The sequence below is a fragment of the Dasypus novemcinctus genome, chromosome 20, assembly GCF_030445035.2.
Source record: "Dasypus novemcinctus isolate mDasNov1 chromosome 20, mDasNov1.1.hap2, whole genome shotgun sequence".
Lineage (NCBI taxonomy): Eukaryota > Metazoa > Chordata > Mammalia > Cingulata > Dasypodidae > Dasypus > Dasypus novemcinctus.
In genome coordinates this window covers 49,678,153-49,694,428 of record NC_080692.1, presented here as the reverse complement: position 1 = coordinate 49,694,428, position 16,276 = coordinate 49,678,153, and the positions used below count along the sequence as shown (strand labels likewise).

At 43.7% G+C, this 16,276-nt stretch overlaps 1 protein-coding gene across 10 annotated transcripts in view; it reads right to left on the bottom strand.

Moving 5' to 3' along the window:
- Positions 1–14,478, bottom strand: part of CCDC91 (coiled-coil domain containing 91) — a 316,675-nt gene extending 302,197 nt beyond the window's left edge. For 4 of the 10 annotated variants that reach the window (XM_071210235.1, XM_071210238.1, XM_071210237.1 and 1 more), the window contains exon 1: positions 13,200–13,260. In XM_071210235.1, coding sequence (XP_071066336.1) covers positions 13,200–13,245 — 46 coding nt within the window. In that variant the 5' untranslated portion in view covers positions 13,246–13,260. Of the gene's footprint in view, positions 1–4,207; positions 4,310–13,199; positions 13,261–14,339 lie in introns of those variants that run through there. The other 6 variants (XM_058282984.2, XM_071210240.1, XM_071210236.1 and 3 more) reach the window with 5 other exon arrangements.
- Between the last annotated feature and the right edge of the window lie 1,798 nt (positions 14,479–16,276).

Here is a 16,276-nt window from a genome sequence, read left to right as displayed (position 1 = left end):
AGGAACACCGTACAAAATTCAGACACACGTGGGAGTAATAAGCTGATAAATTACATGATAAAAAGCAGTAAACTGCTCTTTCTGTGTAGCAACTTCTTACAGCCATCCCCCACTCTCACGGCAGGCCACTGTGGTGTCCAGCCCCTGGCTAGCTCACTGGTGACAGAAAGGAACATAAAAAATCTTCTTCCCCAAGACCAGGGCTAGGCATGGCTGATCACTAACCACAGCTTTTTATTAGTGTCTTCAGATAGCTTGGGTCCTAATATGAGGGTGAGCATTGTTTCAACCTGCCCTAGAGAAAGGCCACAGCAGAGACATAAAGACACTACAGTTCCTCAAGGCTACAGGGTACCGTTAGTTGAAAGGCTGCATTTGCTAAAGAGGCCAAGAAGGCTCAGCTGTGGGGAGCCATGGAAAACGTTCTTGGGGGCCCTACCTGACACCCTCCCCAGGATGCTTTGGAGCCAGTCTGTAGCCCCTTCAAGAATCCCTGGTCTTGTTTCAATGAAGAAAGACTGACTTGGGAAAGTCCTCCCTGGTATGCCCCTCCTCCCAGAATGCACCCTCAAGTCAAAGCAGCCTTAGATGATGAAAGGAGTATAAGATACTGTAAAGTGGATAATCAGGGACAACAGACTGCCAGCTTCAAATACCTGGGAGAAAGAAGTCTGTCTTCTGGGAGACAAAGGGGACAACCAAACTCCTGTAAACAGGGAAACTCTAAAACAATAAACAAAAACCAGGACAAGACAGAGACCCAGAAAGACAGAGAAAATCCTGCTTACTGCATTTGCCTTGGGCAGACCTTCCTATAAGAGGGATGAAGCTCAACAAAATCTCTATCCAATCATCAGCTGGTTTCAAAATAAAAAACCACTCATCTTAAAGAATAAATCCCAGAGTTAACATTTAAAATATTAAAATGTACAGTGAAACAAGGGTACCAAAGAAACAGGAAATGATGACCCATCAAAAAAAAGAGGATAAAGATCCAGAAAACACCAGTGAAGACAACAAGAATGTGGACACACTGAACAAAGCCTTTTAAAAATTGCTCAAGGAGACAAAGGAAAATAGGAAAACAATGAATATAGAATGGAAATTTTTAAAAAGGAACTAAACAGAACCACTGGAGTTGAAGACCATAATAACTGAAATGAAAAAAGGCCCACGAGGATTTAGAGATCAGACTGGAACTAGCAGAAGAATCAGTGACCTTGAAGACAAGAAACCTGAAATGAGTCAGGCTGAAGAGCAGAAAAAAAAAAACATTAAAAGTAAAACTAGCCTAAGAGACCTCTGGGACACCATCAAGTGTACCAATATATACATTGCAGGTGCCCCAGAAGGAGGAGAGACAGAGAAAGGGGCAGAAGGAATATTCAAAGAGGTAATGACAGGGAACTTCACAAACATAGGAAAAGACATGAATATGCACATTCAAGAAACTCGGAGAACACCAAACATGGTCACCATGAAGAACAATGCACCCCATCATATATTAAACATACTACCAAATGCAAAAGAAAGGAGAGTCCTGAAAACTGCAAGAGAAAAACAATATGTTACATACAAAAGAGTCCCAATTGAACTAAGTGCCAATTTCTCATCAGAAACTATGGAGGCAAGAAGGCTGTGGGTTGAAATACTTAATAGTGCTGAAGGTAAACAACTGCCAGCCAAGAAACTTTTGTCTAGCAAGACTCTCTCTGAAAAACTAGGGAGGTTAAGACATTCTCTGTAAACAAACCTAAGGGACTCCATCACCACTCATCCTACCCTACAGGCAATGCTAAAGGGAGTTATTATTTAGACTGAAAGGAACGGACATTACACAGAGGTCGAAAGTTTCATTAAAAAAAAAAAAAAAAAAAGACCTGTGTTAAAGATAGCTGTTTGGGTAATGATACATATCAGTATTATTGTAGAGTATTATTTGGCATGTAACTCCATTTCTTACTTCCTACAGCAGATAAAATACAAATGTATAAAAAGTAATGATAAATATATGTTTTGGATATAGAATGTACAAAGATATAAATAGTAACAAGTACCAAAAAAAATGGTGGGGGACAAAAGGGTATGGAAAAGGGTATGTTCATGCTATTGAAGTTAAATTGGTATCAAACCAAATATAACTTGTATCTTTAGGATTTTAAATTTTAACCACATGGCAATCACAAGGAAAACAGGTAGAAAATATATCCAGGTAGACTAGAGAAAATATTTAATAAGGCATTCACAGAAGAACTGAGGCACAAAACAGGTATAAGACGTACAAAGGCTAAATAGCAAAATAAGAGAAGAAAGTCCTGCATTATAAGTAGTGACTTCAAATATAAGTGAATTAAACTCTACATTCTAAAGGCAGAGAAGACAAATGGATAAAAAAGCATGACCCAGTAATCAGATGTAGTTCAGCAGTTGAGTGTCTGCTTCCCATGTACAAGATCCTAGGTTCAATCCCCAGTATATCCTAAAAAATAAAAATTAAAAAAATTTTTTTAAAAACCATGACCCAGACATATGCTGCCTGCAAGAGACAACCTTAAAGTCAAAGATACAAGCTGGTTGAAAGTAAAAGGATGGAAAAATTATCCCATGCAAACAGTAATCAAAAGAGCACAAGGGTAGCCATACTAATATCAGATAAAATAGATTTTAAGTCAAAAAGTTATGACGACATATTACATGCAAAGGGAAAAATTCAACAAGAACATGTAACAATTTTAAATATATATGCACCTAACAGCAGTGACCCAAAAAAACATGGTTCTTTGAAAAGATCAGTAAAATTGATAAGCCTTTAGCTACACTGACAAAGAAAAAGAGAAGATGTACAAATAAAAATTTTAAGTGAGAAGGGGGACATTACTACCAACCACTGAAATAAAAAGGACTATAAGAGGATACAATGAACAAGTGAATGCCAATAAATTAGACAACCTAGATGAAAAAGACTAATTCTTAGAAACACACCAAATACCTACATTGACTCAAAAAGAAATAGAAAGTCTCAACAAACAAATTATTAGTAAAGAGGTTGAATGAGTAATCAAAAATCTCCCAAAAAAGAAAAGCCCAGAACAGATAACTTCACAGGAGAATTCTACCAAACATTCCAAGAAGACTTAACTCCAATTCTGCTCAAACACTTCCAAAATACTGAAGATGAGGGAACACTGCCTAATTCATTCTATGAGGCCAACATCACCCTCATACCAAAACCATATGAAGAAAACTTCAAAGCCTATCTCTAATGAATATAAATGCAAAATCCTCAACAAAATACTAACAAACCAAATCCAACACCAATTAGAAGAATTAAACACCATGATCAAGTGGGATTTACGCAAGGTTGGTTCAACATTTTAAAAAATCATCTCATTGAGGAAGAAAAGACATTTGACAAAATACAGACTCTTTCTTGATAAAAACACCTAGAACACTAGGATTAGAAGGAAACTTCCTCAACATGATAAAGGGCATATGTGAAATGCCCTCAGCATTTCAGGTGGGTAAATATCGTATTTAGTGGTGAAAGGCTGAAAGTTTTCCCTTTAAGATCAGAAACATGTTAAGGATGTGCGCCATTACAACTGTTATTCAACATTGTACTAGAAGTTCTTGCCAAAGCAACTAGGCAAGAAAAAGAAATAAAAGGCATTAAAATTGGAAAGGAAGAGATAAAACTTACAGTATTTGCAGAGGACATGATCCTACATACAGAAACTCCTGAAAAATCCACGAGAGCTCCTAGAGCTTATAAACAAATTCAGCAAAGTTGTGTGGTACAAGATCAACAATCAAAAATCAATGTTTCTATACACAAGCAACAATCAATCAGATGAGGAAATCAAGAAAAAAATTACATTAACAATAGCAAGTAAATGAATCAAATACCTAGGAAAAATCTTACCAAGGATGTAAAGGACTTGTACACGGAAAACTGCACAATATTGCTAAAAGAAATTAAGGAAGACTTAAATAAAATGGAAAGACATTCTGTGTTAATGGATTGGAAGTCTCAATACCAGTAAGATGTCAGTTCTACCCAAAGAAATTTATAGACTTATTGCAATCCCAATCAAAATTCCAAAAATCTTCTTAGCATAAATGGGAATGCCAATCAAATTTATATAGGATAAGTGGCCCCAAATAATTACGCCATCTTGACAAAGAAGAATGAAGTTGGAGTACTCACATTTCCCAATCTTAAAAGTTATTATACAGGAGCAGATGTAGCTCAAGCAGTTGAGCACTCACTTCCCACATGGGAGGTCCCAGGTTCAGTTCCTGATACCCCCTAAAAAAACAAAAACAACAAGCAAACAAACATAAAAACCAACTTTGGGGAACCAGTGTGGCTCAGTGGGTGAACACCAGCTTCCCACACATGAGGTCCTGGACTCAATCCCTGGCCCCCAGTATCTCAAAAAAAAAAAAAAGGGGGGGGGGGGATAATAGTCAAGCAATGGCAGTGATATGAAAAATAATAATTCTCCTTCACCATCATCTCAACTGATTCCCTATAGGTTCAGGGTATTCTGAAAGGCTATAATAATGAAGCTCTAAAATGAAAATAGCATTCTCTTTACTGCCTTCACAATAGCCACCTGACTTTTTCTGTTTCACACACACATAAACACACATACACAAACACGAAACCATCAAAAAGCTTCAGTATCAGTTTCATGGATGAAGAACAATTCCAACAGCACCACCTTGACCCACCACCCATTACCTTACTAAGAATGGAGAGTAAAGCAGAGAACTCCATGAAAAGACTGCTACAGCTGCCATGTACATAGCCAGGCACTCCAGCTTCTCCACACACCTGTATAACCAGTTGGCAGACGTTAATCAGTCATGGTGGTTGCCTTCCTCTTAGAAAAATGACAAAGCCCACCAGGCCATTACATATATGTTCCCAAAAACGTGGCAAACCTCCTTGGTTAGAATAATTGAGTTCTGGGACAGTATCTTCATGTAATTACTGAAACCATGTTAAGGTAACTTAACTGCAGGAGAGATGAAGAATTTCTCTGTTTAGGAAATGACGATACATTTTCTAAGTCTGAGAACCAACAAATGTTTGTGATATAATCCATCATCAGAGATGGAAAGAAAGAATTCTGGTGGGAGTTGAAAAAAGAGGTCTGCCTGGTTCCAGAGCTCCCCACTGCTACCCAATCACAAGGGAAAGGCGATGTGGTCATTAACCAGCTTGAAAGGCTGAAAGTATCCAGTCATTCCTTCCCCCCTAAAAACTCTCTAAAAGAAGAAATCCTAGAGTTTCCACAATTACTCCTCCAGCTTACTCTACTTTTAAAATTAAAAACAAAAACAAACCTAAGTATAGCTATTCATAAATTTCTCTTTTTTTTAATTTAAGGAGTATTTTTAATAACTTTACTTCAATTTAAAAAAAAAAAATAACAGAACTAGGCAACTCAACAAGTTAGGGAAGCATTACTCCTAAAAAGTTCTGTCCAGGCACTTTTATCTCATCTAATTCTAACAGCTAGCTCAATTGTTACTCAGTGTTCAGAAAAACACACAGATGAACACAGATCAGTTAAATGCCATAGTCAGGGTCTCCTTATTAATGAAAAAATGGAGAAAAAAAATGTTTAATCATATTCAGATCTCACAAAACCAAATTCCATATTCTTTTTTTTTTATCTTTAGCACTACCATAGTAGCAACTTTGTTTTTGCTATAAAAGCACCACATATTGTTAGCTATAGTCTATAAATTATATATTTTGCCATTTAGCACATTCTTAACACCTTGTAGACCATTTCTGTATTATTAACCACAATCCTCATCTCATCAAAAATCATAGTTATACATTCCCAATATTATCTTCCAACTATCTTCCAACTAACATTAATCTTCCTAGGCTCCCTTCAGCCACAATCACATCCATAAACCAGCACGTTTGTTACATTCATTATAATGTGTTACCATCCAGTCCATCCATTACCTAAGCTGCATCTTCCTTATTCAGCATAGGATTCCATTTCAGTATATTCATGCTATCTTTCTCCCATCTATATGATTAACATCTTAGCCTTCAACAGGAAAAATAGGAGAATAATGACTATTTTCCAAAATCTCAATTGAGATTATGGTGAAAACAAAAGCTCAAAGATCAATAATTATAATAGTAGCTGAGTTCTATATTTACGCCAAAAGCAGATATTTGTCAGGAATTGCTCTAGACTTATTACATGTCAATATACTTGGTAATATAGGTAAATGTTTGAAGACGGCTACAGGGAATCTAATTCTGAGTTCTTAGCCTGATTTCTAAGAGCTTTACTCTAAATTGTCCTTCTAAGACTCGACATCATTTCTTTTTACATTCCTCCTCTATACAGTATAATATATTCATTTCTTTTATCAAGTTGGTTTTGGGAAACTATAAGGAAAAAAGGTAGATTATAAGGTCAACCACAAGGCCACCCCCTTCCTGATAGAAACAATGGACAGATGACCAAAAATTATTTAAGAATTTTATCAGCTCCCGATTTGACAATCTACAATACCAACCACAACCTGTTGGTTGTATTGGAAGAGGTAAAAATTAGTCAGTTTTCCACATTTTTGGTGAGAGATCTTTCGGTCAAGCCTTGTGTTTAATTTGAGAATCCTTTTTAAGTCTTCCCCTTTGGACAAAGTCATTCATAAAGTCAAAGGCAATAGGTCAATAGACATAAGGGTAGATGTCACTTAAAACGAAAACCCTAAATCCCTAAATTGTCCCATCTGCCTTTCCTCTTCTCACTTAACACCTTCCTCATCGCTCTTTACTCTCTCGGTCCTGGCTACCACCAATATGCCAAAGATTCCAGAGCTGGGCAGGACTTTTCTACTAAGCTTTCTTGACATACAAACTGGAAAGTCCCACAAGCACATCAAATTCAATATAATCAAAACTATTCATCTCCTCAGCCCAACAACAGGCAATTAGACTGACCCTTTAAAAATGTAAACATCTGTCAATCAAGTCACTCCTCTGCTCAAAATCCTCAGAACAAAAGCTAAAGCCCTCGTAAGGGCTGGTACAAGGTAGAGAATATCTGCCCCCACATCCTTCTTTCTCTCTGATGGCATTTACCATTCTCTCTTTTCCTCAATGATTATGCAGTAGAGTGTAAAATTTGCCTAATTCTGATGTAAAACAGCGACTCCTACCTATGACCAGCAGCTTGTTTCCAGCTACCTTCCCCCTCTCTCACCGATTCTCCTAATCCCCCGAGTCCCTCTCACATGAACCCCACCACCCCCCCAAGGGGCTCGCCGCTCCTTCTGCCAGGACCCTTCCCCTAGACACCTGCATGCTAACACCTGCACCTGCCTCATGTCCTCGCCACAGGCCTCCTCTGAACCTAACCCCCGTTTAACACTGCGGGCAGGCCTCACCCCCTCCTGCACCTGCGATTCCTCTTATCTTGCCTGTGTTTCCCTTTTCCCACTTATTACTTGTATGTGCTCTGTAATTTATTTTTACATTTGTTATTATCCATCTTCCTGCAACTGGAAGTTCAGGGACCTTGGGCTATTCTCACCATGTACCCAAAGCACCTGAAAAGTGTCTAACACACTGCAGATGCTCTGTAAGTACTGCTAAAGAAATGAATAAATTAACAAACTCTCAAACTTAGGGTTCGTTCTGGACTACCACCCTCTCCTCATATCCAATCACTCCGTAAATTCTTCTTGAATCTATGTACCTCCCTCCATTCCCTCCTCCTCTATGAGGTCCCCACTATTCCACGCAATTCTACTTTAACTGGCGTCAGTGTGGTCCTCCTGCTACCAGCTTTTCCCTCCCCCCTTCATTATGGGGTCCAATCCTCTCTGCACAGAGCTGCCCATGTGGATTTTTCCCTACTGCCAACATGGAGCTGCCAGTACAGACTCTTCGCATTCCTTTCCTCTGCTCCGTCTCTCATGGTTTCCCCATGATCAGGAGGATCTAGCAGATGCTTAAGCATGGCACACATGATGCTTTACGATCTGGCCCTCACCATCTCCCCAGCCTCATCCTTCTATTACACGCACACTTGACAATTCACACCAAACCACTTACTGCTCCACAGGATAAAAATCACTAGTCCTATTCTTAGGGTAGTAGCTACAGTACAGTTAAGAATTTATAAATGTATCAATAAATTTTTGATTGAATCAGTGCAAGAGATCTGATAAGGTAGAATGTAAGGTATTTTTACTAGTAATTGTAGCAGTTTGATATGGTTCATGAATTCCAAAAGTAGATACTAGATTATGTTTGCAAACTGATTTATACCTGGGTGTAATTAAATTATGATTAGGGCATTGATTGGTCTACGTCAGTAGGAGATGAGCTCAAGGGCATAAACTGTATCAGTAATGATGTATTCCTTTTTAAAAGTATGAAACAAAGAGCAAAACGTTAAAATTAGAAAAAGTGAGTGTAAAGTATATTGGATATTAATTAAATGTGCTAATATTTGTAAAGTCTTTGAACAGTACCCAGGACACATTAGCACTATATAAGTGTTTATTAAAAAACACAGAGAAAGGAGTATTACCTACATATTTGAAACGTTTAACTAAAATCTTTAATAAAAACCTCTAGCTCACATTTACAAATATTAGCTTGAAAATAGATCAATAAGCTAAACATAACTAAAATTATAAAACTTTCATGAAGAAAGTCTAGGGGTAAATCATGACCTTGGACTTGGCAATGGATTCTTAGCTATGACATGAAAAGCACAAGCAATAAAAGAAAAATGGTTAAATTGGACATCACCAAATTAAAAACTTTTGTGCATTAGGGGACATTATCAAGAAAGTGAAAAGACAACCTAGAGAACAGGAGAAAAATTATATATCTGATATGGATCTGGTGTCCAAAATATACAAAGAACTCTTACAACTCAACACCCCAATTTATTAAAATGGGCAAAGAATTTGAATAGATATTTCTCAAAAAAAACATACAAGTGGCCAACAAGCACATGAAAAGATGCTCAACATCAATTAATCATTAGGGAAATGCAAATTAAAACCACAGTGAGGTACCACTTCACACCCACTAGGCTGGCTCTAATAAAAAGAATGGAATATAACAAGTTTTGGCAAGGATGAGGAGAAACTGAACTCTTACACATTGCTGGTGGGAAATTAAAATGGTTGACCCACTGCATAACAGTTCGATGGCACCTCAGAAAGTTAAAGAATGACCATATGACTCAGCAATTCCACTCCTATATATACTCAAAAGAACTACAAACAGGTACACAAATACTTGTATACTAACATTCATGGCAGCAGAATTCACAATAGCCAAAAGGTAGAAAAAAAAAATGTCCGTTAATGGATAAATAGGAAAACAAAATGTCTATGGAATACTACTCGACAGTAAAAAGGAATGAAGTTCTGACACGTGATGCATTAATGAACCCAGAAGACATGACAGGAAGTGAAGGAAGCCAGGGACAAAGGGTCACATGCTGCATGATTCCATTACATGAACTGGTCCATTACAGGAACCAGAACAGATAAAAGCAAAGAAACAGAAAGCACACTGGTGACTGCCAGGGCCTGGGGAGGGAGACTGGGAGTGGCTGCTTACTGGGTACGGGGTTTTGTCTGGGGATGATAAAGCTGTTTCAGAGCTGGGCAGAGGTGGCAGGTGCACAACACTAAACCGCTAAATGCCTAAGGGAGTGCCTAACCCCGGGAAGGGGCCCAGTGGAGCCTACTGAATTGCACACTTTAAAATGGTGAATTCGAGGTCGTGTCAATTTCACATCAATAAGAAATTTTTCATAAAAAGTAAATTCTCGAGAGGTGTGGTAACTGGTACATTCCAGGCACTTTTAAAAAGCGGCTGCTCTCACTGCCACCATGTAATCACCGTAACTGCAACAACTGGGTCAACAACAGTCAGTCGCTGGGCGGTAACCGTGAGGGTCACAGCTTGAGCCTCTGTCCAGGAGCGTGACCTCTGAAACTTCACTTTCTTACTACAACTCCGTATCTTCCTATTTGCAACACTCTACCACGCCTGTTGAAACTGCAGTTCACTCTAACTGGAGCTCCCAGTACGCAAAGCCTTTAATCTCTCAGGCTATCAATTAATCCTCCTTGCGAATGCCAGACCACCCTTCCAACTTCAGGTTCTACCTGGACTGCTCTTAGTTCCTCTGCAGCTTATTTCTTTACGATGGGTGTAGTAAGCTGTATTACACACTCAATAAATACACTCAGTTCACTCAGCAGATGAAGAATGAATGAATGAATGAAGAGCAAGTCCACTGGCCGGGCGTCCTCAACTGAGATTAGCCATTCTGAGGAAGAGAAAGAAAAGCGAACGAAGAAAAAAGAACTGTGCCTGGGAGACCCATCGCTTCAAGTCACTCACTTGTGCGATACTCAGTTTCCTTGTCTATGGAAAGGGAAAACTACGAGCTTCTTCAAGGTGTGGTGATAAGAGCGCAAAGATCAACATACATAAAGGGTTCTGCACAATGTTTGGTATGAAGATGTCCTTAATTTTCACCAAGAGCATCAGTGGCAATAAAATAATGGTGTGGCTGGAAATGTCCTTAAATCATTCCACACCCAGACTCTAAACCTGTGAAACAGTTTGAACTAGATAATCTGTAAGGAACTGCAAGCTTCTGAAATTCTAGGAGTCCACGTCAAAGTGACACCCAAAAATCCAAATATATTAACTACCGTATCTCACTCCAAACTTTGTGAAAAGCTCAGAGGACAAATGTCAAGAAAACCAAATAATACGAGATAATGAATATGAAGAACCTGAAGAATTTTCATACACTCTGAATAATTACATTTTTTTTCTCCCTCACCCCCCCAGTTGTCTGCTCTCTGTGTCCATTCGCTGTGTTCTTCTGTGACCGCTTATATCCTTATCAGCGGCACTGGGAACCTGTGTCTCTTTTTGTTGCATCATCTTGTTGTGTCAGCTCTCCGTGTGTGCGGTGCCATTCCTGGACAGGCTGCACTTTCTTCACGCTAGGCGGCTCTCCTAATGGGGCACGCTCCTTGCACGTGGGGCTCCCCTATGTGGGGGACACCCCTGCCTGGCAGGGCACTCCTTGCGCACATCAGCACTGTGCATGGGCCAGCTGCACACAGGTCAAGGAGGCCTGGGGTCTGAACCGCAGACCTCCCATGTGGTAGGCAGATGCCCTATCCATTGGGCCAAGTCCGCTTCCCAATAATTACATTTTTAGGAATCAATTAAAAGAAAATTATCAGAGTTATACACAAAGATTTAATGTTACCTTTAAGAGGGAAAATTTAATTACAACTGAACTATTCTTCAATAAGAAAATCATTAAATAGTGGTATATCTATGAACTCAACCATTACAAGTCAAGTTCTCAAAAAAAACATGATGTAGCAAATATAATGTGATGCTAAGTGAAAAAAATCAAAATATAAAATAATACTTACAATTTTGTTTTTTGAAATACGTACACAAAAGAAAAGAGACTGAATGAAAGCCTCCTGACCATTAGCAGGGGTTATCTCAGATGAACGGAAATAAGGGTAATCTTTCTTTATTGGATTTTTTTTTTTTTCCCCTTAAAAATTTTTTATTATCTTTTTTAAAGATACATAAATCACACAAAACTTTATTGGATTCTTTATTTCCCAAACTTTCTGTTGTGATCAACTATAATTGCTACAATGAGAATGAGGAATCAACATCCATTCATAATAGTAATTTTTTTAAAAATTTCTAAGTAACCTAAGAATTAAAAAGAACTTTCTCAATCTTAAAAAAAAAGGAATCTACAAAAAACCTACAGCTAACATCACGTTTAGTGGTAAAAAAAAGTTCACGTCAAGGGGATCTGCTTTTACTAGTCCTATTCAACATCCTAATAGGAGTCCTAACGCAAGGAAAATACTGACAGATGAGAAAGCTTGAAATAAAACCGTCTTTAGTGGCAGAAAACATGATTGTGTAGAAAATCCCAATGAGCCTAGAAAAGCTACTAGTACTAATGAGTGAGTTTAACAAAGCTGCAGGAATACAAGATGAACATAAAAAAACCAATTGCATTTCTATATACTAGCAATAAACAGAAAATTGGAAATGTTAAAAATTGCCATTTACAATAGCACCAAAAAGACCCATGAAATACTTAGATACAAATATATATAATGAAACGTGTGAGACTTTTATGCTGAAAACTTCAAAACATTGCTGGTGGGAATGCAAAATTTTAACAGCCGCCTTGGAAAGCAGCTTGGTAGTTTCTTATAAAGATAAAATACTTGCCACATGTATCCCTCTCCTAGACATTTAACCAAAAGAAATGAAAACGTGTCTACATAAAGAGCTGAACATGAATGTTTACAGAAACTTCCTTCCTAAAGGTCAAAACCTGGAAACAACCCAAATGCCCATCAACTGGTGCCGGATACAGCTGGGCTACATCCGCACAGCTAAATAATACTGAGCAATAAAAAAGACCAAAGCACTGCTAGAGGGGCATCAACTTGGATGAATCACAAAAGCATTAAGCAAAGGGAAAGAAAACGGGAACAAAAGGTTATACACTGCTATGACTCCATCCTATTACACTGCAGGAAAAAAACACAACCACAGGGACAGAGCCCGAGCCGGCCGCTGGCAGGAGGTGAGGATGGGGGCTGCAGCCGACTACAAAGGGTCTGAGGACCTTCTGGGGACCCCGCGATGCTCTCGGTCTGATGCAGTGGTGGTCACAGGCCCGTCTTCACCCGTCAGGTCACAGAACGGTAGACCTACACGTGACTTTTACTTGTTATAAACTCTACCTCAGTACCTTCAAACTGCCCCTTAGAAATTTAAATGGGTTAAACCTCGACCACTGGAAACGGGGGAGAGACCAAGAATTCTTAGAATTATCACAAACCCAAAACCTGATTAATCATCAGTAGGTAAGAAGCAGACACGGCTACAAGGAGTTACTCTGTAGAGAGTCGCCCTGTTCTATTCCGTTCTCACTGTTTGGACAGAAAACAAGAAAATCTGATAAACTGTCAATAGAGGACAAAAATTTCGGTAAACAGGCCGTTGGAGATCATGAGCTAGCGTTTAGTCACCACCTGCCTGAACACACTCCCTCCCCAGTGTGCCAAATGGAGAGGCTCCCACGCCCACTCCCACTCACGCAGTCCACTCCCTTCCAACCTCTGCGAGCTTCTCCAACCTTCCATCGCGCACCTCTACACTTTACAACTCTTACACCTACAGCTAGGGCTACGACATCAAATGCCTTATTGGCGAAGTTCCCATATTGTCCTTTAAGCGCCTCTCAAGCTGCTGCTTCCTTTTTGTTTTTTACGGCTATAGGAAAAAAATAACGTGATGTCCCTCTTCGATGACTTTTCTGCAGGCTCTTTCGGCCTGATACTAAGTATCAAGATGATTCCAGTTAACAAAATGCTCTCGGCAGCTTGGAGCTCGTCATCCCAGTAAGAAGCGACAGCTTCCCAGCTCCCGCATGAGGGGGTGACTGTTTGCTCCCCGTGTTTGTCCCAGTCGGCTGACGCCGTTGCTAGGAGACCAGTTCCCAGCCCTCGCCCCGGCGCACAGAGTCACCGCCCGGGCCGCCGCCCGGGGACCAGGCCAGGGCCCCGCGCGCTCGCAGGTGCACCCGCGCCCCGGCCGCCCGGCGGTGCGGCGCCGTCGCCTCCAGCAGCAGAGCGCGGGGCGAGCGCGGCGGGGGCGGGGGCCCTGGGGGCGCACCCGGGGCCCGCCTCCCCGGGGGAGGCGGGACGGAGCCCCGCCCGCGGCAGCCGCGCTCGCTCCACGAGGCAGCTCGGCCGCCCGGAGGTCCGCGAGCGCAGGCGGCCCCGCATCGGTGCGCTCGGGGCGGGCCGGGCGCCGCGCCCGGGGCCGCTGAGTCACCTCCGGCCGCGCCAGCCCCTCCGGGAAGCCTCCGCGCCGCGCGGGGCCCGCACGCCCTCCCGCGAGGCCAGAGCCCGGCCCGCGGCCCGAGCCGCACCCGGAGCCCCGCGCCCCGGGCCCCCGGCCCGCAACCGCCGCCCCGGGCACGGCGCGCACGGCCCGCCCGGGACGGGGCAGGCGCCCACGCGGCTCGCGGGCTGCGGGACGGCGCGCGGGGCGCTGCGGGGACGCCGGGGCGCCGGGCCTGGAGGGCAGGACAGGACTGCGGGCGCCCGCCCACCCACCACCCACCGCCCACCATTCCCGCGCCGAGGCCCCGCTCCCGCGACCCCGGAGGCGCTCCTCGCCCTGCGGGGCGCCCGGGACCCCGGCCCCGCGCCCCCAGCCCGCGCCGCTTTACCTGCTCCCCGCGCCAGGTGCCCCGGCCCCGCAGGCGCACACCTGGGCACGACCCCGGCCCGCACGTCGGGGCCGCCCACGCACCCCCGCCTCCCACACCTCTGCCCCCGGAAGTTGATTTCCGCCAAGGCCCGCCCAGCCCCGCGCCCGTCACTCAACGCGGCCGCGCGCGTCACGTGGCCGCGGCCGAGGCCCGGCCGGGACCAGAACCCGCGGCCCGCGGGGTCGTGCGCGGGGGCCGCGTGCCCCTGGCCGGGAAGCCCGAGCCGCGCCTGGCCGCGCGCCCCGGACGCCCGGGTGGCCGCCCCCCCTGGAGGAGCGCACGCCGGGCAGAGGCCCAGGGCAGCCGCACCTGCGGCCGGAGGTGCGCGAGGCCCCTGGCCCCCCAGCCGCGCTGCCCCGTGCCCGCACGGGTGAACTGCGAGCCGCGGGGCGCCCGCACGCCCGGGGTCCCCAGAGACCACCGCTCCGGTTTCCGCCAAGAACTCCGGCCTGGGAGTCACTGTGTCCTGGCCGTGGCCCCGCGCGCAGCAGCCCACGCGGGCCGGCTGTGTGCGGGCCTTCTGCTCCTGGCCAAGCCTCCGCCTCCCTGCAGAGCCTCCTGTGCAATGGCTTGTCCTGGAGGAAGAGGAACAAGCAGCCAGGAACGGACATAACTGACATGTTTACTCGAGAAGAAGGGTGGCCATCTGGGGTTTCCCTTTGTCCATTTCAGACTGTCAGCAGCTGCTAAAGAGAAGCAGACAACTGTGTCTAGTCCTGCATTTTCCATCTGGGAGGGATTGGAGGACACTCACTTAACAATTTTTATTGAGTGTGTACCCTAGACCCGGTGCTGGGCGGACAGTGACAAGCAGTGAGCAAGACACACCAAAAAGCGAGGGGAGTGACGGGGACTAAGCGTAGGACTCTGGAATATTCACTGTACAACAGGCATTCTTTAGCAGTTCAGACTACACTGGTTTCTCTTTTTCCCATCGGACACAGTTGGCTCTCAACGTTAATAATCTCTGCTCTGTTGGAGGTGGAAAGTGGCAGGAAGGACGCGCGACAATCCTCCAGGCTCGAGTGGTCCACAGGCACTTTGAGTAATGAGTACACAAATGTCACCTCTTCTTCACCCTTTTTTCCTGCACACCCCTTTATTTGTGCCCACAGCAGACAGACTTCTACTACAGGAAAAATGAAACTGTGTTAGTCATTCGTTTAGTTATCTGCTAGACCACCAAGACAAGGTCCTCTTACTTGTCTTTGCGTAGCCTGCGGTCTAGCACAGTGGCTAGTAATGAGAAGACAGGTATTCCATCAATGTTTGGTATACTGGCTACAGTTACCACTCTTTCATTTTGACTCTTCTGTCTGCGGGGAAGGTTAAATTGTTTCCAGATTTTTCCTGTTGTGAATAATGCTGTGAACACTCATGTACAGTTTTTGGGCGGACAAGTGTATTCATTTTCTTGGGTACATACCTAGGAGTGGAAATGTTGACTCAAAGGGCGCCTTATTGTTTCAGTTTGCCAAGGGGCTGCCAATGCAGAGACCAGAAACACCTTGGCCTTTGTAATGGGAATTTTGTTCAGGGTAAAAGCTTACAGTTCCAATGCCCGTGAAATGTTCAGATCAGAGCACCGTAAGAGATGTCTTCTCACCAAAGCCAGCGGCTGTGATCCTGGGGCCCTCCGCCAAGGCCCCTGCCGTCCCCTCCAGAATTTCCGCCCAGCCCAGCTGCGGGCCATCAGGCACGTGGCTCTTGGCGTCAGCCTTCAGCTGCCGCAAGGACCAGCCTCCTGAGGCTTCGTGCTTGAGCTCCGGCTGTCGGTGACCCTGGGGTGCTTCTCGCACAGCAGCCCAGAAGTGGGGCTTCCCTGTGCATCTCTGTGTCTCCATCTCTACAAAGCTCCAGGGAGTCCGCTCAAGTAGGCCCATCAGAAGGGCCCC